This window comes from Mycteria americana, chromosome 13, assembly GCF_035582795.1.
Source record: "Mycteria americana isolate JAX WOST 10 ecotype Jacksonville Zoo and Gardens chromosome 13, USCA_MyAme_1.0, whole genome shotgun sequence".
Lineage (NCBI taxonomy): Eukaryota > Metazoa > Chordata > Aves > Ciconiiformes > Ciconiidae > Mycteria > Mycteria americana.
This window is the reverse complement of record NC_134377.1, coordinates 3268105-3290797: the sequence shown is the minus strand read 5'-3', so window position 1 is coordinate 3290797 and position 22693 is coordinate 3268105. Positions and strand designations below refer to the sequence as shown.

Sequence of the window (22693 nt, the reverse complement as noted above, 5' to 3'; positions counted from 1 at the left end):
ATTTACTCTGGTATTACAGCAGTAGACCTGGCTATCCAGCAGGTGTTGAATACCTTTTTGATGCCTCATCTGCTGTTCTAAAACATTCCCCAGCTTTCACTGACCAACAGGCAACAATATTGAGCAAGAAAATGCTTTGTTTTTTCTTACTGACCTCGGCTTTGACTTTTACCTTTCAGTGACTGTGCGGTCACAGTCAGCATTTTGAAGGGAAGCACGTGGAATACGTTGCCACTGAATGACAGGTTGAGGATAACTGCTGAACGATAGAGAGGTCCCTGACAGGAATTAAACTACTGGAGTGCACCATTTAATTTTTCATGCCCTCTGTGTTTTTCATCCTGATTCTTCAAGTTATGCAGCACTGTTCTTTTTCTCCTTTTCTTTTTCAGGCACCAGAGCAATGGAGCAGTTATTTCCCGCTGTGGACAGCCTGAGGTCAGCTGGTGGGGCTGGAGGAATGCAGATGATGAACACCTTGTCCAGTCTGTAGCCAAAGCCTGTGCCTCAGATTCGAGGTCCAACAGTAACAAATTAATGAATGGAAATTGTTCCAGAGATTTCTCCAATGGAGGGGACCTCTCTGATGTGGAATTTGGTAAGTTTGTCACTGTTCCTTTTCTGTAAAGGTCAGAGCTTTTTATAAAAGCTTAATCTCATATGTGCTGTAATAGATTCAATCCTTTGTATTTAATCAGGCATTCTCCAGTTTCTGTATGTGCAATGCATATGCATTGTGGGACTTGAGTGAATCATTGTTGTAAACAATGTCAGAAGTATCCCTTCAGTTATTCATTGCTTGCATACCCTCTTCCCCAGACTCCTCAATCTCTAATGCTTCAGGAGCAGAGAGTTTGGCAATACAGCCTCAGAAGCTGTTGATCTTAGACGCACGATCTTACGCAGCAGCTGTGGCAAACAGAGCCAAAGGCGGAGGCTGTGAGTGCCCAGGTAAGCAGCGTTTCTTCTCAGTTTTCTATTACGTTAATCAAAAGGATTTGCTCAAACATAATTACACTGATACACTTCAGTACTGCATATTTAACAGACTGCGTGGATGCAAGTGCTATTCATCTATATGAAAGTTCTGGATCATTGCAGCTATCGCACGGCCCTTCAAAAGGACAGGTTTAGCTGTTAATTAAGTCTGTTTCTTAGAGCATAAAACCAGCTGGTAACAGTGTTCAGTAAATGCTGAACTGTGTGAAATATGCTGATTAGCTTTCCCCTGCTGAGTCAAATATATAAACCAGAGCAAGACAAAGGTGTCCAGTGTGCTAATGTCTAAAAAAAACCTGAACAAACTTGTGAAAATCCACTAACTGTAGAGGATAATAACCTTCTAGAATGGTTGTGCGGAAGACAACTTTTCAGCAATTTTTCTAAAGCTGAAACATTTTTCATGACCCAGGCCAATGGAAATCCCGATTCATCTTGCATTTGTAATACATTTGCAATTACCACTTTCTGTGTTCTTTGGCAGTTGTAAATTGTTGGTATTATAAACAAGATGTTATTTTGTGGTCACTATTGGAAATGAATGCAGCCTGTTAAAATTCCATGGGTGGAGAGTCTAGAAAAAAATACCAGAAAGAAAAACTATAGATAAGATAATAAAAGCTATTTTGACCACATAGTCTTGTTTTGGTCTTTGCTGCAATAGCTGCACTTTTATATGTAGCCACCAGTAAGAAAAGATGAATTTTCCATTTAACACCTCAAAACTGCTAAATAACTCATCATCGGAGAGTAAAATTTCATAACAGAAAAGCAGAGTATACAAGAAGTTTAATTTTCTTCCTATATATTGGTTCCTGAATTCTTTGTAGAAAATCTCCAAACAGCTTGTCACCTCGAATAAACTTGACCTGCATTAAGTGCTTCCTTTTTGCTGCTAAGTTTTCTTCAGGTTTTGCCAAGTTTGCTTCTCTCTCTCGGTGTAAAAATTTCAGTTATGTTATGCTTTATTTTATTTATAACATAATTCCGTAAAAAGACAAAAAAATGCTTAAATTGTCTGATACTGTCAGTCACTTCTGACTGGAGTTACGTAGTCTATCGCTAACAGGATGTTCTGGTTTGGGTCGGAATTTGTTGGGCTGTTAACAGTTAAGAAATCAAATGATATCAAACATGCTCTTTTAAGAGAGTACTGCATTTTCCTGTGCAAGCACTCAATGTCCCATATTCTGAATCCCGATTATTTTTTTTTCTGTTGTAGAAAAGGTCATTTTGGCTATCACGTCACCATTTTTGTGCAGATAGAAGCATCAGGACAGAGGAAAGCTAAATCCAGGAAAGACTATCGAATTAGTATTTTTCTGCATCTTCTTAGGTGCTCCCTCTGACGAGTGGACCCTGTCTGTACAGATACTGCCTCCCCAGTAGAGCAGAGTTGCATGAGTACGTCCCATAGCAACATCTGAAGGCAGGCTCAGGAATTCCATCCATCTTCTGTTTTCCTGAGCTTTGAGTATTCCTCACGCGTGTGATGCTTGTTCCTCATATAGAAAAACTCAGAATAAAGCAGTAAATGAAGTAACCTTTCAGCCTTTTTGAGTCGTTAGGAAAAGGAATCTATAACTTATATAAAAATACACATTAGTTTACCAAATTTAAGAACATCCATAAATTATTAGTTAAATATTGTTTATGCTTTGCAGTATCTTAGGATGTTTCTCAGTCTTTTTAAAAACATTCTATAACCTCGGGCATAGCAATATCACTATTCCCATAGGTTTGTACTCTGCGTTCTGTAACGTGAAGTGAAACATTGAAAATAGATACACAGACACTTTGCTAACTCTTTCCTGTTTTGCCATGCTGTGTTGTAATGTCTGGAATACCTACTGAACTCTAAGTACTAGTTTCTCCTTACAGAATATTTGTAAACAGATTATTTCATCTGCCCACAGCAACAGTGGTTTGTTTTTATGAAAAAGCCTCTTTTAGAAATTAAACTTAGTGTAGTTTTTAGTTTCTTCCCTCTTTCTTGATATTTCCCTACAGAATATTACCCAAACTGTGAGGTAGTGTTCATGGGGATGGCAAACATTCATTCTATCCGGAAGAGCTTTCAGTCGCTGCGTTTGCTCTGCACACAAATGCCAGATCCAGGAAAGTAAGTGGATGTTTGGTGTTTTTTGCCTTTGTTGACATGTTTCTGCAACTGCGTTCTTTTGCTGCTGATTAGTAAACTGAAATTCAGTGTTTTTTCCCTTGGTGACTTTCCTGTGTAATAACGCTCAGCTATATTTTTTCGTTTCCACGGAATTTGAGCTAAAGCAAGTCATTGGGTTATTATCATTGAAGTGAACCTAGAAAATGAGATCTGGGATTATAATGTAGCCTTGAGTATTGATACTAGAATGTTATTACTGTCAGGCGGGCTTCTAAGTGCTCACACTTAGGCTTACCTGCTATTCCTGGTTCTTCAATCTTCACAGCTTGGCCGTCCTTCAGAAAGTTCTGGTGGTGTTCCATGTACTTCAGGCATTTATAGGGTCTTTTCAGGAGACGTTTTTCACAGCCCTCCAATGCTATGGGATAACTAGCTTCTAATGGCCCATCATCTCAGGAGCTTATGAGGTTGGGTCTTCAGTAGGACACTGTAGTGGCACCAGTCCCATTTCCCCTACCACTTTCCTGTTTTGAATTTGCTGCTAAGAGTCTTTTGTGCTTTCAGAGTAGATCCAGAATGGCCACCCTTACTAAACCGGATATGTAGATCTTCATAGGGTAGAGATTCTTAAGATACCTACAGCACACCCTGTAAAGCCTGGGAATAGTTGGGATACGGGAGATTTCAAAGGCACCTCAGGTTCCACCCTTTCATTGAAGCACAGAGTTGTCAGGAGCGTATGGCAGAGTCCCAAGATATGCCAGAGGTACTGGGGAATCTGAACCCTCAGCTCGGAGGAAGCAGAGGCTGCTGAAAGTAATGATTACCTAGCGCTTACATTGTCCGCTGCTGGTGATGTGTTATGCTCTCATCTGGGAAAATGTTATTTAAGCTTCTTGCAAGTCTTATGCAGCAAAGCGTGAACCAGAGATTGGCTGTTCCTCAGGTGGACTGCATGGCTCTTTCTTACAAATCTGGGAAAGTGTAAACGAGACGTAAATGAAAAATATTCAAGAATGACATTCACAGCTTATTAAAATAGGAGCTTTGACTTGATAAATTCAAAGATCCAAACCTGAAAGCATTCTAAAAGAGCAAAAACTGTCTTCCCTTGTTTTCCTCTAGTTGGTTATCAGCTCTGGAAAGTACCAAATGGCTGCAGCACTTATCTGTGCTTCTGAAATCTGCGCTACTCGTAGTTCATGCCGTGGACCGAGACCAGCGACCAGTCTTGGTGCACTGCTCAGACGGCTGGGACCGAACCCCCCAGATAGTGGCACTGGCCAAACTGCTGCTAGATCCGTATTACAGGACTACAGAGGTTTGTAAACCATCTGTTAGTGCGTGAGGTAGTTACCGGGCTCAGGTCCTTTTCTGAGGAAGTCTGTCTAGAAATGATTTCAGTTTTTTTCCACTAGAAAAGGCACTAAAGCTAGCAGGAGTTTACCAACAGTAGTCTGCAGATACAGTTACATATAGATGTAAATATAGTCTGTAATTCAAGAGCAGATTATATTTTCCCCCTTTGCTGTAACTGCGCAGTCATGGTCTATGCTTCCCCATATCTGGCTCAGGAATATGTAGTACGAAGTGCTACATATTGCAGTTTCCGTTACACCGTTGCAGTTTCTCAGCCAACTATTGATACAAAGCCTTTCTCTTTTCTAGATTTCCCAACTGCGTGTTTTTCCAGTTTCACATTTTCGTCGTCCTCTGTCACTGAGTTATATTTCTCTCGGTTTTTCAGCCTGAATTTCCCCCCTCCCCACCATTTTTCAGCATTGTGTGATATGCGATGGCTGGATTCCATCTGCCAGCCCACATGCAAGATGCCTTTGTTGTCTAGAACAGAAGCATATGTCTGAACACTGTGCTATAAACTGCTGCTTAAAGCCTTGGACACATGAGGACCAGAAATTTAAACAGTAGCAATGCCTTTTGGATGAAATTGTGGAAATTTCTCAGATCCTTTTTCAGATGGGTTCTAGAAGTCGGCATCCATCAGGTCAAAACATACTGCTCTGTCCTTGGCACAGAACCTCCTCCTGGTCCCTCCTAAGAGTCTGTCATTCCTGTTCAAAGTGCAGAGTTCTGTACACATCCTTTGCCTTCCTTCTTGTCGGCACTGCATCAGAGGAAACCATAAACTGTAGCTGTCTGTACAAGGATCAGAAGTGTTTGGGAAAATGAGTCTTCAGCATTGTCACATTTCAAGCTTTTCAGCTATTGGCTATTATTTTTGCTCTAATTACAGCCATTGACTTAATAAGCATGCTCTACAATTTTTCTTTCCACTAAGAATCAAAAGCTTCCTAACCTGCGATGGGTTTTAGGTCCTGTAAGATGAGGTGACACATTCAGGTGCTCAGCTAGGCACTGTTTTGAAATGTTCTTTGCCCTTTTCCTGTGCATAAGAAATCACGCAACTCGACCTTTAATCAGCCTTGTGACTGTGCTACATTGGGTATACACACAGGCAAGCACTCTCTCCGAGGATGGATGTCCTCTCATGGATGAATTGTTTTCTATGACAGACAGATCTGCCCATCACTTTCAAGGGAGAGCTTTAGGATTTCCTCTCCTGTCCAATGCTGGTTATGGTGATCCAGAGGGTTTTGATCAAGGTGAATCTCCTACTCACCCCTGCCTGGCCAAGATAGGTCTCGTATCAGGATCTTCCGTGCCAGTCACTGAGGACTTAACCTGCCTTACTCCCTTTCCTGTTTGGGTAGGCTTGGGAATTCATATTTGTCCTAATTTCATTGTGCAGCATTTCAGAACACAGAGGCATGAGGTAAAGCAGTACAGATAAGTAATGAGGCCAATGCTGAAGGGAAACAGGAGTGAGTGAGGACAGAGTAACAAGGTGATTCCCATGAGTCTCAGACTGTCTTAGAAAATTGAACCAAAGAAAAACTTTTCATCTGTATTTTCATTTCTGCAGGGTTTCCAGGTGCTAGTGGAGACAGAGTGGCTGGATTTTGGCCACAAGTTTGCAGATCGCTGTGGCCATGGTGAGAATTCGGATGACCTAAATGAGCGCTGCCCAGTGTTTTTACAGTGGCTGGACTGCGTCCATCAGCTCCAGAGGCAGTTCCCTTGCTCTTTCGAGTTTAACGAAGCATTCCTTGTGAGTTGTGGCTTGAGAGATTGCTGATTTGTAGACTGCTTCTAAACCAGTACCCAGTACTAACATACTACAGAGCCTGAGGGGTTTCTGATTTTCCCATCTATCTGTGATATGCTGCAGCCTGATAAAGGAAACAGGAAAACTGACCAGATACAGTAGACAAAAGTACTTCTATACTTCATGGGACCTGAGGTCTGTTCACTCCTAAAACCGAAGCAGGACCCTTGAGGACTTCTTTTAAACTTTAAAGAAAGAAATAAATGATAGGAATTTAATAGTCTCACCTAAGAGGTGCTGAAATAACTCTGGTATAATACATCCAAACAGTATGAAAAAAGTCATAGTTACTGGCAATAAAACTTACCCCTACTTCGATCGTGTTTTGGGTCAAAGGCTCCTCCTCTAAAAACAACTTCCCCCTTACCTTTCCATTCAGTTTATCTGCTGAAAATATGTAGGATACATGAGCTGCGTTTATTTGCTTTTGAAGTGAACAGCTCTCCTGTTAGAAATTTGCCTAGGATGGTCAAAATCAGTTCTCAAGGCTGGAAAGCAGGTCTCAGGGAAAGTGGCAGTCACTGACTGCAGGACTAGTAATCTGAAAAATAAAAGTTTTTATGAAGTGTCTGATCCACTAAGAGATTTAAAGCACATTCCTGTGATTGTGGTTGACTTGAATTACCACTTGCCAGCTCAGCCATGTAACCGAGTATATGTACAGTCCTAGCTTAGCTCAGTTGTGAAATGAGATACATAAGGTTATAACCGGCTTCACGGCACACTGCTAATCTACAGGAGCTGTGTGTGAACATACCCTTAGTATTCTGCCTTTTTAGAGTAAATCCCTTAATTTATGAGAGTATCGAAGTACTTGTCTTCATTTAAACGTCTGAATAATCCCATGGAAGTCATTTATATGCTTAAAGTTAAGTTCATATTAAGCTATTTTGTCAGACCGGGACCACAGCATGGAGTGAATAATGATCAGGACGTGTGTGCTGTGTGCGTTTATAACAACGTACAGAAATTAATGCTTTTCCCCACCATTCTTTGCCTTTCTGTGCTGCATTAATGTTTTGTAACAGGTAGCAGGATTCTCTTCTTTGCTCGTCCTACAGGGCTATGAGATTCAATCAGCAAGACTTTTACACTTGATTGTGAACAAATATTTTGTCTTTATACGTTACATTTTTTTCCTGAATTTTTTTAGTTATGATTTTAAAAGATTCTGCTATGCTTGAGTTCTTTTGCAATTGATTTATAAGGAGGTATGCAAAAAATGCTAGATGTATTTGTAGATCAGCCTTTAGGAAGGGGGTGTATTGCCCTGTGACAGAAAGATTTGTTGCTTCTTAAGCCTTAACGTTGATTCTGACATTAAGCTGTTCTCTTCTGCCGTATGACAATATTTGTATTGGTCTGCGCAGGTCAAATTGGTGCAGCACACCTACTCTTGCCTCTTTGGTACATTCCTGTGCAACAATGCGAAAGAGAGAGGAGAAAAACACACTCAGGAACGGACCTGTTCTGTCTGGTCTTTGCTGCGGGCAGCAAACAAAGCCTTCAGAAACCTGCTCTACTCCTCCCAGTCAGAATCTGTATGTATCCTTCATTCCTCACCAAGCGGGGAGAGTCCCTTTAGGGGCTCCCAAGTACAATGTTCTCAAAAGTGTGTACCTTAAGAAAGCGCCCAAGCTTGTAGCAGTGGGGCATGGTAATGGCGTACCTGTCATCATGAATGCAGTGTAGAGAGAGGCATTTCCAGAGAAGTGTACTCAGTTCTGCTCATCGATGTTTACCTCGGAACCCTGTTCAGCCTGACGTCTCAAGTCTTGCATTGTTTGCTGATATTTGAGCAATGTCAAATGCAACCTCAGAAATTTCTCTAAGCTGCAAATGTGTTTTCTGTAACTAAATATTTTGCTTTATTTTTTGTAACAGAAAACATTTCAGTGTTTGTCAAATAGACCTTTCTAGAGAACTAGGCTATGTCAAAGGAGTGTCATAAAATTGCATACAAACCTAGACACTGTGTCTATATTCACCTGAAATCTGAACAGAAAAAGTAACTCAGATTATTTAGTATACCTTTGTTTCTCTCAATACTTTCATGTTTTCAGTTTGGCTCTTCCATAGTAATAGCTCACTGAAGCTTCTGGGAAGGGGCTCACCGTTACCTTTTTCTGTATTTGATAAAAGGGCACGTAAGGCATGGAGGGATGCGGTACGGGGGGCATGTGAACAAACAGTCATCAAATGTCATCGTGATTAGGACAGCAAAGACTTATAAATATTTAAACCTTTTTTGTTTATAAAAGTATCAGATATCATAAACCTAACTGTAAGGACTATGCAATGTTTTTGCATATGATAGATGTGTCTTTTAATTGTTCCTTAGAGTAAAATTAAAACCTGACTTAGTAGGAAAGAGTTTATGCCTACATTTGTTATACAAAGATTAATTGTATATTCACATCAGCCCTCTCTGGCTGGCTGTCTCCCCTGGACACCGGACGTGCAGCCTGCGCTCAGGCTGTGTGCAGATCCCATTTGTCATTGAGACAGACAACGTCAGAGCGAGCCCTTCAAGACTTTTCAGCCTGACATTGTCATCACATCCACACATCAGGAGTGGATGTGATAGCTGAAAGCGTGAGACATTGCAGATAAATACAGCTTGTGAGGACTTTTAAAGCTATGGATGCGTCTAAGTTTTCCCTGAAAATACCAGCAGGTTTGCCCAGGAGGAGCTTAGAGAGCGCTCTTAAAGCAGGCAGTGTGGACAGGTAGCCGCTCTGTCCTTGGGCCGCCCTTACGTGCTATATCCTGCAGTATAGCTGCAGTCGCAGTGACTTGGCCTCTGTTCTCAGTAAATACTACGCTGGGATAATTTGTCTGTATGTGGGAGTTTTGGTAATTTCCTGTCTTGTATTCATCTTGTTGTGGTTTTACTTCAGTCTTTAAAAGGTGCCTTTCTGATCTGTTATAAAACCGTAGTCGTTTAAGAGCAGCATCCACCAAACCAAGCCACCCCACAGCCCTCCCTCTGCTCAGCGGCAGGGAAACCTGACTGTTTCTCTGCCATCGCCTGCTTTTCCACAAGGAAGTTGCCTGGGAAAAGAGTGGGATTGATAGAGTGACCCAAGGTGTTTTTAAACTGAAACAGAAAGCATATTCCACAGTCAAGGAATCCCTTTTAAGAGCAAGCTGCCTCTTCAGGAAAGTATTTCTGCATGTACTTCATTTTTAACATATGAGTGCTTCTATTAAAGACAGGGTTGGCTTTGATGGATTGGAGGCTGTAGAAGGAGGTTATTAGTTCAGCTCTCATACGGCATGATATAATACAAAGTACAAGGACATCTCTGTGCTAACAATGGGCCACTGAATTCTTCAGCAGTTTAAATTGCTCAGAAGCATTATTAAGGTGTAGGTTCACACAGAGCATGTTGCAGTAATTCATTCATGAGAAGCTGAAAGCCGACATTGTTATGCCTCGGCCTCTGTCTCTGAAAGAAAAGATAATTATATATCCAAGTGTAGCTGATTAAAAATGCCATAGCTGCTCACTGGCCTTCAGAGTTATCTAGAGATCTAGCAAAGCCTCCCAGCTGCAAACCTGAATAATAAACCACCACAATTGGATCTGAACACTGCTCTGCATTCTGGGAGCGAGCAGTTTACAATTTCTGAATGTTGTGTGTTCTCCCCTCTCAGGTGCTGTATCCAGTGTGCCATGTGCGTAATTTAATGCTCTGGAGTGCTGTTTACCTGCCATGCTCTTCCCCCTCTACACCCGCTGATGACACCTGTGCCCCATACCCTGTTCCAGGCTCTAGCCCTGAAGATCAGCCTCTGGGCAGGTGAGCCTAGAGCCCAGAAATCCCATCCTGTAAAGTAAGATCAACAGAGAATATTGTGGGATATAAAGAGGAGAATACTTGTGGTGGGAGGGAAGTATTTTTCACAGGCTTATTTGTGGGACTGTTTGACTGACCTACCCAAAAGCAGACTGTCGTTGTTTCAGTTTTGAAAGCTGTTACGTTTTAGAGGTGGTAGCGTGACAGAGAGAAGATTAGCAAATAGAATTAAGCTCCAGGTATTGCATCGCCTTGTAGGATTCCTTATATCCTTGTGGGATATCAGTTTTCATTTGGTTATCTTGAATTTGAGTTCTTTTTCTGTGTTGCATAATTATTTCTTTGCTTTTTTGTACAACGATTCTGAGCACATGTTAATTAGGAGGTGTGACCAGACTGTAAGCATTTGTGCTTTGTGGTAAAGGGATTATTCTGGGAATGTTCAAAGTCTGATTGAACATATTTTCCTGATGGCAAACAAAGAAAGTACTGAAGCAGCTCTGCACTACAGATGGTCAAAATGTGCTCCTAGATAATACTTCACAGAAGTCCATTAGTTAGCAGCTTGTTACTGTCCTAATTGTGGGGGGAGTTCTTAAGTCATAGTAGCTAAGTGTTTAAAAAAAAAAAAAATCCCCTGACTTTGGATTCTGATTATTTGTACCTTTATAGGTTACCAAAGACGAGATCATTTGACAATCTGACGACAGCCTGTGATAGCAGCGTGCCTACAACCAATCGACGTAGTAGCGACCCCAGCCTCAATGAGAAGTGGCAAGAGCACCGTCGGTCTCTGGAGCTGAGCAGCCTCGGGAACCCTGGGGATGATCCGTTTGATGGAGATAGCCTGAGTAAACAAGGCAGGGCTCCAGTCGGAGCAGAACTCTCTGTTGCAGCTGGTGTGGCAGAGGGACAGATGGAGAACATTTTGCAAGAGGCCACTAAAGATGATGTTGGTCTGGAGGAGCACGTAAGGGGTAGCCTAGAGACAGTAGGTAAAGGGGATGAGATTGCCCTGGATAAGGAGAAGAGAACTGAAAATCTACATGGGTATGTCGGTGACCTCTGTGAAAAGGCTGAGGCGGATAAAGGTATTGTAATGAACAATCCAGCATCCAATCCACATCCAGTTTCACAAGGTGCTTCTGAGCTTAAAGGACAACAGGATGAGCATCCTGATCTCAGTAACACTATCCAGAAGTTACCTCAGGTGAAAGGACTACAGACTGTTCCTTTGGAGGGCTTTGTAAACAGAGACACTCAAAAGAATACAGAGGAGGAAGGTGTTAGCAAACTTGAAGGAGAAGCAGAGAGCCTGTACAATACAGCGCGGGCCAGCCTTCCGTTACCTCTTACAATCCCGCACGAGGCAAGAACATCCAACATTGAAAGTTCTACGGAAACCTTAACAGAGAACGAAGCAAAGCAGGAGCTCATGCCTAAGGGTCCTTGCCACAGACCTCACCTGATTGACAACAGTGCTGATGAACTTTCTCGAACTATTGAAAATAGGCCAGAGGGGGAGAGCATGCTAGAACTTCAAAAACTGGGAACAAAAGTACATAGGACTTCTGGTAGCAGCAACACACACATCCCGATGCCTTCCCCTTGTGCCTTGCCTTTAGCTGAATGTAAAGATGAGATTGTGTGTAATGGAGAGCTGGAGCCTGAGAACAAGACGACAGAGAAGCCTGTGGGGTTTAGTATCGCCCAGAAATACCACGCGACGAACGGACACTGTGTGAATGGAGAGGACGGTCGGATCAAAGCCTCTCTGAGTCGGCAGGTCTCCGCAGCTAGCTGTAGTTCTGCACAGTTTCACTTGAGGAACTTGCACCAAAAATGGATGTTTAGTCATCTTGGTAAGCAGCAGGCAGCCAGCAGCCCAGACCAACCTGCCAGAAGTCACCTGGACGATGATGGGATGCCTGTCTACACTGATGTTATCCAGCAGCGCCTGCGCCAGATAGAAACGGGCCATCAGCAGGAAGTGGAGACCTTGAAGAAGCAAGTGCAAGAGTTGAAGAGCCGGTTGGAGAGCCAGTTCCTGAATAGCTCCTTACGTCTCAATGGTGATTATGGAGACGAAGTGGTAAGTGAAACGGTAATTGAGCCGCCGCTGGAAACAGCGGGCTAGTTAGTCACGTTCTGGATCTCATCATATTGCCAGCTCTTGGTTCATTGGTCAGGTAGTGATTTTTGGCCATACAGGCTTTTATAAAACTCTCAAGGTCATTCTGAAGATGGCAAATGACTGACTGAGTACACGGCAAATGGCAGTTAATGATGACTGATACTTTCCCTGTATTTCGGTTTGACCATAAATGTAGCAAAGGTTTATTTCAAGATGGGTGTTCACAGCATACTCGCACATACCTGGACAGACTTAAACACCTTCACTGGCCTTATTAAAAAAAAAAAAAATTGTTTTACCATCGTTTTCATATATGGGCAAAGATACTTTTCTAAGGATGTGAATGTGTCATTTATTGGGACAGGAGCGTAGGACTGATCTCTTGGTGCTGTGCATGCTTGGGGTAAGAAAGATGCAGCAGTGGCTGCTCTGTTAGCTCAAAACCATGAACTTCAAGCCATCCCTGTTTCAGATGGCTGGCCTGCTCAAGGCTCATTAGCCAGAATAAATTAAGAGATTTTGTGACAGCCTTATGTCAGTGAGGGATTTTCCTCAACAAATTAAGAATTTTAAGGGAGCTTTTAAACTGTTCATGCTTTTACTTGGAAGTGTTCAAAGTTGTAAAAGTAGAGACTTAAGTTTGAGGCGTAATTCAAATACAGTATGTTAATTTCTGTAGCAATTAAATGATCTCTGTAGTTGTGGGTGCAAAAGAAATTTTAAAATCGGAAACGAAATAAGTGTAATTCCAAGTTCAAGATCTCAATAGCTAGCAAGTTTTCTATATGTCTCTGTATGTCTTGAGTGGATTTTTAAGTTGCTTCTCCCCTACCTGTTTTTTACTTAATCTCTCCTCCTCTTTTGCCTAATAAATAATAATAATAATAAGTCAAAACAAATACAGTCATTGGCCTTATACTGTTGCTGGAAGGTTGATTCAGAGAACAAGCAGGAGTCCTGTTCGACGAGGCCTTCGAGCACAGAGCAGTTCTGTGGCTTGCTGCAAAACTTGTTTTTTCAAAGGCCCAGTATTGTTAGTTAAATAAAAGAAATGAAGAGGGGAGAGCTACCTGGGGAAGCAGGTAGGCACGGGAGGAGGAAAGGGGCATGAAGGGGAAGGTGAGGAGACGTAGAATCCCTGAAACAGAGTTTGTATCTTCCTGTGGGTTTGAACGCCGGGCAGAGCATTGGCCTGCAGTTCCTGAGGTTGACATAGCACCCATCAAAAATTTCCTTTTCCTGCGTGCACGTTGTAATGTGTTTTATATGCCTACAAAATTGGAAAAAACCCCACTTACAAGCGGTTTCCAACTTTTGTTTGTTTAATTTAATATTGTTTAGAAGTGGCAGAGGTGCTGGATAGTCCCAGGTACATTTGTTGTGAAAAACGCCCAGAGCCTTCTTGGCTATTCACATTGGAGATAACAGCACTAGGTGCTCCTTTCGGGCACCCGTCTCAGCTCGGTGTCATTTCAATTGGGTGTGGCTTCTGTCACTGGCAGAAGCTTGGATTCCTTGGAGAAAGTTGGTGCTTTGGCTTAATTTATTATAATCCCATTTTTTAAGGGCCTTCACAAACTGCAGTGTAGGGCTGGATGTGAGAGTGCGCTGTCCTCTAGAAAATTCACCATTTTTAAGAATCTAACCTCTACCTTCGATTTGTGCCTCAGCTTGGGAGTATGAGGTTTTCTTCTGTAGCTCCAGAGGTGCCCTTTCTTCAGGCACAGAAAGACATTAACTCAAGATTTCTCACTATTATTAATGTATTTTCAGGGCTGGCTGAGTTTTAATTCAGTTAAAATACAACTCTACCTGGCTAGACTATATTATGGAAGCATTATTCCCCCAAAACCTAGATATGGAATATATATGGCTCAAATTCTGAGTTTCCCATGTGTGATTTGGCTTATATTTTCCAGAATTTTTGCCAACAAAAGGATGTATGTATTACTAGTATTAGCTTTGAAAGTAAAGCAACCTTGAAAAGGAAATGCAACCATGAAATTGGGGCCACAGATAGCAGCTTTTTTGGTTAATCACCCCAAGTGTTGCCAGAACTCTGTGCTAACACAACAGAAAGCAGATTTTAAATCCATTCTACCTCACATCATCCTGTCATCAGAGGGTCAAAAACTGACCTGTTGGGGTTTTTGCTTGGTTTGTTTTTTTTTTTTTTTGCAATTCACCACTGCACAAACCACTCCAACGTGTGGCATTTGTAGTCCCACTCAAAAAGGTGCTCTTGCCTTTGCTGCCACGTGTGCGCTGGAGGAAGGTGACTGGTTATGACATTTGCCCTTCCAGTGCAGACATAGCCTGCTCTTTCTTAGCTGGAGGTACCCTTTCCACTCCTCCCCATGACTGTCCGGTTTTTATTTGTATGGAAGTAGGAATATGGGAAGGTTCTGTTCAGCTGTGTTTGTTTGCCAACAGACTTCTATACCCGACTCGGAAAGCAATCTGGATCAGAACTGCTTGTCTCGCTGCAGCACAGAGATTTTCTCTGAAGCCAGCTGGGAACAGGTGGATAAACAGGACACAGAGGTACAGACTAAATCCCTGTAAATGGCTCATTCTTCTGGTAGGATGGGATATTCATAATTCAAATTATCCTACAGCCTTTGGTCATGTGCCACTTCTTGTGAACTATCTTCCTTGCATTTCACTTGTCTCTCGTACTTTCAATACCAGTACCTGTGCCTATGAGCCCTCTGCTGTCTGTGTATCAACTCTTTGAGAAGCTGTGGAAGGGATGGTTAGCTAAAGGAGCCTTAGGTGGACACATGCTTGGTGAATGTTCTTGGCCTGGATACTTCTAAAGCACAGAAAAAACCCAGGGAATTGGATTTTATGACTTAGTTTCTGTTTGTCCGAGGGGAATTTAGTGTATCTGTTCTCAAAGGGAACGTTTCTGTCGTCTGTCTTCAGTTGTTGCAAACGCTGAATTTGTGCTCTTAAAATAGAGCAAGCGCTTCCCTCGTGGTGCTTTGCTTTGAATTTGTGAGCGCAAATGAGATGGCTTTGTTTCTAATTATTTGCCCTCTCCTTGATAAATTCGGCTTTTATTTCTCCCAGGTGACACGATGGCTTCCAGACCACCTCGCTGCCCACTGCTACGGCTGTGACAGTACGTTCTGGCTTGCCAGTAGGAAGCACCACTGCAGGTAACCTGTGCATGGAGAGAGGATAGGAGGGAGGGAGGCGTGGTCACGGCTTGAATTGGTCCCTCTCCTCTTAAACCAGGAAAGGGTTTTCTTTTGACACATAGTTCCTTTCTCAAGGGTGGATGTCAGACTAAGTTTTAGAGTAGGACTGTGCACGCTCCTGAAGGAGCAGAGAGCTTCGGAAGAACAGAACAGTTTCTCCTGTTCAGTTCCAGTTCATGCAGAGTACGTATTTAGAAAGCCAGGTTTGGTATCTGCTTCTCCCCAGCCTAAACAGATCCCACCTTTTTTTGTCAAACTGGATTTGGAGGCAGCTGCCTATTTAGCTTTTTAAGAGGGTGTAAATAATAAAAAATACCGGTTTGTCGTCTTTGCATTCAGTAATTCAATGCTGCAATGATGAATACCATCTTCTTCCCATTACTGGTTGTAAACCTGCTCCTTTCCTTCTCTAACCATTCTTCCCTTTTCATTAAATTGCTCTTGTAAGAGAATCTGAAAAGGACACCTATGTGAAATAAAAGTTTTCTGGATTATTCTTTGCCAAACACATTGCCAGCAGAGGCTACAACAGATCATGCAGGTGGCAGGGGCTTAATGAAGAATAGGTGGCAGAGGCCTTTTGATTAGATCATACTCTAGTTAAAGACATAGGATCTCAGATTCCTAAGTTATATTTCCAATAAATCCCTATTCCCGATTTCTGGACATGAGAAAACGATTACAGGAACTGTCATTTAAACAAGTGGCAGTTACCACATTTTGATGCTTCATTGCTTTTTGAAGTTGTAGAGAATTATAAATGTCTGTCTTGGTTTGTGTCCATTCTGTATTTTGCTCCATTTAGCCGCCTTGTAAACAAACCCAGGGAAGAATGAATAGAAGTTGAACAGCTTTGATTTTTTTTTTCATGTCCACTGTGTTTGTGCAAATTTGTACATCTTAGGGCTTCAGATGAAAAATATAATTACTAAGCATACAGTTGTACACATCCGAAGGGTTTTATAAGAGTTAAAATGGTGTTTTCCTTTGCCCTCCTCCTAGTGGTATCTGTTGTGAAGTGTACCCAGCCAGCACTGCCACCCTGCCTCCCTAGGCTGACTGACGTTTGGCACCTACATTTCCGCTTCCTAGGCCTGGGCCCTGGAGAACTCCTAGCACATGGATACACCCAGGACCCCCCCAACACCACGAGGAGTTAAAATTGACTCAGGGTTTCAAGTTTGGTTGCAAATTTCCCGTTAGTGTCTTTGCTTCTTCAGCTTTCAGATGTCTAACCTGGGTTGACCAGGCTGTCCACGTCAGCTCTGGTTGTTTATGGTAGAGACCAATAAGGAATGGCAACCAACAAGAAAACCATAGTAATAAAACCCCAAGTATTTCCATTTCCACATTTCAAAAAACTCAGTGATCAGTGGCAGTCTGCTCAACATCTTACCTGAGAGTGAAAATGAGTTGAAACCCATACGCTGTAAGGCCTTGAGCAGGATAAAAATATCCAGCTTCCTGCATTGCCACTGTTTGCTTCTTTTGCTAGTTCCCCTCTGAGCTCTTTCTCCCCTCCTTGCAGGGACATTGAACGTGTTGATCAGATCTGGTGAGCATTTACAACAGCCTCTGTCTGTTGTCTGTCTGCGTTTTCTCGGTAACTTCTCCGAACTAACTCAGTCTATTCCCCCTCTTTGTTTTTCACTTGCCTAGAAATCACTAGAAATAAGTTGTGGGTGGCTAGCACAATCTGTTGGATGTTTAGAGCTGTATAAACAGGCCTGTCTTCACAGAAAGACATTTAGGACTTGGCTTTTGGTAGCTGAAACTGGGATGTGGATCACACTAACACTCACCATCAGTTAAGTCGTGTGTTTGAGTAACAGAGAATGCTTCACTTCTAACTGAGAAGAGACTGTCCTTCAAGTTTAGCCACATGCATTTATTTTTTATTTTCCCTTTTTGCCGTATTTCTGGGAAAGGTCCACATGTTATCACACAGTGCTAGTATCACTGTGCAGTGTGTTGACAAAAAACTGCCACTTCTTTTAGAAGGACTGAAAATACTGTGGCAGTAACAGGTAGTGCAAAGCTGCTGGAGAGTTAGTGTCACCAAAAAAATGGATAAAAGTCCATGATTTAGTAAGAAGAGGAGGTGTTGGTAGCATGATTTTAAGTCCCCATTCCTCAGAGGAGCAACATCGCTTTTCTGGCGTGTTTTTTAATGTCTCTTTTTAATCTCTCAAGTGAAGCACAGGACCACCAGGATAGAAAGAATGAGTTGTTCAGAGCTTTCCAAAGCTCAGGGGAGAACAGTTACAGAACATTATTATCTATCGCAGGAGGATAAAACAACACAAAAACCCCAAGCATATGTTAGGAAGCTGGTGAGCTACAACAAACCGATATTTGTTTTAATACCTCTCCTCCGTCAACAGCGAGCTTCTGCTGGATAATTGTTCTCTGAGCAGCAGAGATGTGGGTTGTTGGAACTGCTTTTTTGCAGGGTGTTTCTGTATAACACCTCACAGGACTGTTTTTACTTCTGCTGGTTTTTCTGATAGTAATTTCTAACAGGGTCCTTAAGAAGACTTCGAAACCACTGCAGAAAGGCTAGCCATTGTCAGCCCCTAGTACTAGGGTTTTGAGAGCAGGAGCCGCTGTGCGGAGCTGAGAAAATTAGCCCACTGAAGTGAGAAATGGGATTTCTCTGCTGACTCTTTCCCCATCAGTGGCCAGCATCTGGAAATCTTGTCTCTTGGCAAGGAAGGATTAATGCAAGCTGCTGGGTGTAGGTAGAATTCTCTGGCAGTCTCTTGGCAGCAACAGATCTTTTCTAGCACAAAACAATAATGGCACAAAATCCTGATGCCAAAGAGTTAAGGAAAAGGGCGTCAGGCATGGAGGTAAACTTGCAAAATTCAGGTCCCTGGAGTGCCATTCTGAACTCCTCGTGAGAATTGATGAGTTTGGAGGACAGGGCACTGCAGTGCTCACCAGGCTAGCTTGAGCAGCAGCAGGTTCTGAGGGGGGCTGCGAGAAGAGAAGGTAATTATTTTCAGGATTTAAATTTTGCTGCCTCCTGTGAGGTGCATGCGCCAGTGTGCCTCCACCAGCTGACATCTGACAAGAATGCGTATGAGACTGCTCACCCTGCCGCAGCGTTACTGCCATTTCTGAGCATGAAATACCTGGCTGCCCGTCTCATGGCTTTGCATGATCCTTGTTGACTCAGTTTACTTGACGCAGAAGCGTGGGACTGCTGGGAACGCCGCGAAAGGGACTGCGCTGTTGGGGCAATGGGAGGATTGCATCAACCAAAACTGGTTTTAATTTTTTTCATCTGTACCATGCTTAAACTTTCCAGCAGTGCACTTGAAAGGAACAGAAGAAAATGTGTCTGTGCTGCACACACTTTTAGAAGAGTAAAGGAGCAGAGACTCCTACCTCCTCCCAGGACTGCAGTATCCAATCTGTCTCTAACACAAAGCTGCATCACTGGTGGGAGCAGGGGCCAGAACACCACGCTCCCCACATCCTTACGGAGGAAGGCCCCTTGTTTGCTCTCCCTTAGCCCCTCTCTTAGCCGTGTGCCACCAAGGTAGTAGTGACAATGACGAGTAGCACCATGCCCCCGAGCTCCTCTGCAGGACACAGGAGAGAGCTCACCCCTGCTTCATGGAGGGGGAGGTTTCCGCCGGATGACCCGAGTCAGTGTTGTACAGAAGAGCCGTCACTGTAGAGACGTGTAATGAGCTGTAACTCTGTACTGTGGTTTGCTTCGTGCTCCTTTCTGGTGTCCATACCCTAAAGCTCTGCTTCAGCTTTAGAAGTGAGTAGCACAAGGTGCAGATGTTGGACGGTTGTCTGCCCACATCCTGGTACTTAGGGAGGAGCAACTGCAGTCTGCAGGGCTGACCCCGTCACAAGACTGTGAATAGTATAATATTAGAACTCAGGTAACTTTGTCAAACTGCTTCTAATCTTTTCTTTTCCATTTCTCCTCTGTTCCTGATGCAAGGAATTGTGGAAATGTGTTCTGCTCCAGTTGCTGTAACCAGAAGGTGCCCGTTCCTAGTCAGCAGCTCTTTGAACCCAGCAGAGTCTGCAAATCGTGCTACAGCAGCTTGCACCCCAGCAGTTCCAGCCTTGATCTCGAACTGGATAAACCCATCACTGCCATGTCAAATTAAAGTCCCAGCCTCGAAGCTGCGGGGGAGCAGCGGTGCCGACTCTTCCCCAACAGACACGCGGATTCTCGGTGGGCTGAGGCTGGGAGGACACGGGAGCCATGCACTTTGGAGGTTGGGGCGTGGAACACTGCTCGGCGGGACAGACCTCGAGGACGTTCCGCTGGATTGTGGGATTCTCCTTTTCCAGCTATTCCCCCTTTCCTTTCTGTCCTATCTGTGTGTATGTGTCTACGCGCGTGCGTGTGTGTGTATATATAATAATATATATATGTTTGTTTGCTGGAAGATTGTGGAAGTGGGAAGGGAGCTGGCGCCAGAACCAGATTCCCCTTTTGTATTTAACTGTCCCACTGCTGAACTGTGTTGCAGACACACGATTCTGTGGAGGAAAGGAGAAGAGGGGAATCAGTCCAGCCAGTGTGCAAAGTGTGAATACCTGTAGCGTCAGTGCTAGCGCTTTCAATCACTCCCGTTACTTCCAAACAAGAAACTGCTGTTTGGGAACCTGTTGCTGCTAGAAGAAATGGGAATCTCTTTCCCAAGAGAGCACTCTCCCTCTCTGTTCTTAGAGCGGGCTTAGTTCTCCTCGCTGTGTGAAGGGGGAATCACTCGCAGATTTCCATACTCAGCGGCTCTGTACTTGCACACACAATCGATGTGGTTTGTTGCCATCAGCCCTGCCACTGTGGGTCGGAGTGGAAACACCTGGACAGCGCTGGCTAAGGAAAGTGCGTGCTTGTTTGCGAGAGGTGAGAACGGGATTGAACAGGCTGCCGAGCTGAGATGGGTTTTACACTGGCGCCTCTCTCTCAAGTTCTGTAAATGCAATTCATTATTTAAAACCCAGTGGGAAAGTAGAAGACCTTCGACTTCTATCCTTGCCCCATCTGTAGGATGGTTTACTCTATGCGAAGCTACTTTCAGAGCAGAGCACTTATCATGGTTCATACAACCAGGCCGTCATGCTGTTGTTCAGACTCGCACTTTAATGAGACTATCCAAACCAACGAAAGGGCGACTGTGATACGCTGGTGTTTTCACTGGGCTCGGTCCGTGAGGAGTGCACTGGTGCTTGTAATACTCCTGGGATGTCTCCTCCTTTTTCAGTCTGTATTCAGTATGCTCCAGATAGGAAAAACCTGCCTGAGGATTATATAAAGACCTAAAATACATCGTGGATTCCCCTTCTTCCTTCTGTCTCAATCTGAGTTGCTTTTAAAGTCACCTCATTAAAGTGTGAATCTCTTGAATATATGTTTTTAAATGAGTGTTAGGTACTCAGCCCCTTTTCCTTTTGATAGAGCCTGCTTAGTGCAATTTGACAAGGAAGAAATGTAGATCCTGCTTCACAATGCATTGCCTAGACAAAGTTACAACTTCTCTTGTGATATTCTCAAGAACAAAAAATCCTGCTGGAGTATTTGGGTGTTTTAGCTACAAAAAGCTCAAAATCTAAGAGACCTTGGGAAAGGAGTGCTTCCCTTCCCTGGAATGTCAGAATTGCGGAATCCAAAGCGAGTATCACACAGAGAAAACCATCTCAGAATATTTTTTAGGTCTGATGGGGAAAAGAAATGTCAAGGTATTTTATTTTTGACTTTGAACTTCCCACTCCCTTTGCAAGGATAATTACACTGCTGCGGTGTAAGCTGAAGATTCACAAGACAAAAATGAATGTCCAGGAGGCTGGTTTAGCACAGCAGCCTGTGTCCTCACGGGAAGGGGGTCTGGTAACGAAGCGTCTTGGGATCTCCCCTGGTACGGGTTTTGAAACGTGTTTTCAAACCATCAGGAGGGAAGAGCAAAGAAAAAGATGGGTTCTCAGTCTGAGGTGTATCTAGAAGTGTGTGTTCCTAAACCAGTGCAGCGAGTATCTGGAATAGAACTGTAGGCACTGCTGTTCCGTGTACAGCAGAGACAGCTGGAGCAGGGAAAGGGTGATACGCGGGGCCCGTCTCTGGCCCTTCTGCAGAGGGGGCGATTAGAGGTTTGACTGTAGGGGACGTGGTGTAGTTCTGCACACTAACATTGTGTGGGTTTGTGGTGCAAATAGACAGTCAAAAATAAGTCTAAGATTCTGCAGTTCCTAATGACAGGTGCCAAGAGGTTATGATACGGGTTTTGGGGGTCTGTGATGTACAGTGTGAATAAATGCTTGCAGCTCTTAGTCTTTTTTTGATCGATGAAGCACTTTTTTTATTAATATTATTTTTCTTTGTATGTAAAGGAGGAACCAGTATCTCTCCATAGCTGTATATATAACCCTTCTCTCCTAAAGAGAGTAAAGTGCTCCTATATTTTTCATTTTTGTCAAAGCAAGAAGTAAATACTTTAGAATTGTTAAATATATAAATAAAGTGAATAAAGTTTAGACTTTTGCATGGGAGCATTTGCTAACACACTTTCTAATTTTTTTATGTTTCTTTCCTGTCCTTTGTAGGGGATGTATTTGAGGTTCAGCAGAAACACCAAGGCCTTTGAGAAAGGAGGCTGCAGCAGGCCTCCTCTTGCTTTCTTTTCCACTGTGTGTCTTTGCAAGGAACAACAAACTGTTGCTCCTAAACTTAGAAGAAAAAATATTAAGCTTGGTTTTTCTGGTGCAAGAGTCCCAGGGAGGGGGAAAAGACACAAACCACGTGCGCTGCCAGGTACTGTCAGTACAATCAGCAGGGCTTTCCGAGGCTGGAGAGCTCTGTAACAGAGTCTCATCTTCCTCGGGACCTCGTTTTTCTTTCTCCCTTTAAGTGACCATCGTATTTCAAAGCGTTGATCCGATGATGTTAGCCCAAATGTAGGAGCGGCCCAGGGAATTCACCCTGCTTTCAGTGACGTTTGGAAAGGGAAGCTCGACATCTCCCTTCCCCTGCAGTGAGCAAGCACCGGCACTCACCGCAGCGGCATCGTGGTGGGAGATCAGAGCTCGGTTCTCATTTGCACACTTTCTGCCTTATTCTCAATGCTGGATGGTGGAGCCGTGGCTCTTTGGGAACAAACCAAACTCACTCAGGTTTAATATCTTAATCTTTTCCCCGAAGGTGGAAAACTCAACTGCTGTTTGTCCTGCAAAAGTCTCCTGCACAAGGGTCCAGTTATTCTCATTTTC

General features: G+C 43.3%; 1 protein-coding gene across 7 annotated transcripts in view; it reads left to right on the top strand.

Annotated features, from left to right (window-relative positions):
* Positions 1-20762, top strand: part of MTMR3 (myotubularin related protein 3) — an 82690-nt gene extending 61928 nt beyond the window's left edge. For 4 of the 7 annotated variants that reach the window (XM_075515741.1, XM_075515742.1, XM_075515739.1 and 1 more), the window contains 12 exons: positions 393-598; positions 820-951; positions 3010-3121; positions 4247-4442; positions 6066-6251; positions 7679-7849; positions 9969-10114; positions 10784-12203; positions 14679-14789; positions 15321-15409; positions 16980-17006; positions 19419-20762. In XM_075515741.1, coding sequence (XP_075371856.1) covers positions 393-598; positions 820-951; positions 3010-3121; positions 4247-4442; positions 6066-6251; positions 7679-7849; positions 9969-10114; positions 10784-12203; positions 14679-14789; positions 15321-15409; positions 16980-17006; positions 19419-19590 — 2968 coding nt within the window. In that variant the 3' untranslated portion in view covers positions 19591-20762. The remainder of the gene's footprint in view (positions 1-392; positions 599-819; positions 952-3009; positions 3122-4246; positions 4443-6065; positions 6252-7678; positions 7850-9968; positions 10115-10783; positions 12204-14678; positions 14790-15320; positions 15410-16979; positions 17007-19418) is intronic. The other 3 variants (XM_075515744.1, XM_075515743.1, XM_075515745.1) reach the window with 3 other exon arrangements.
* Positions 20763-22693: the final 1931 nt, after the last annotated feature.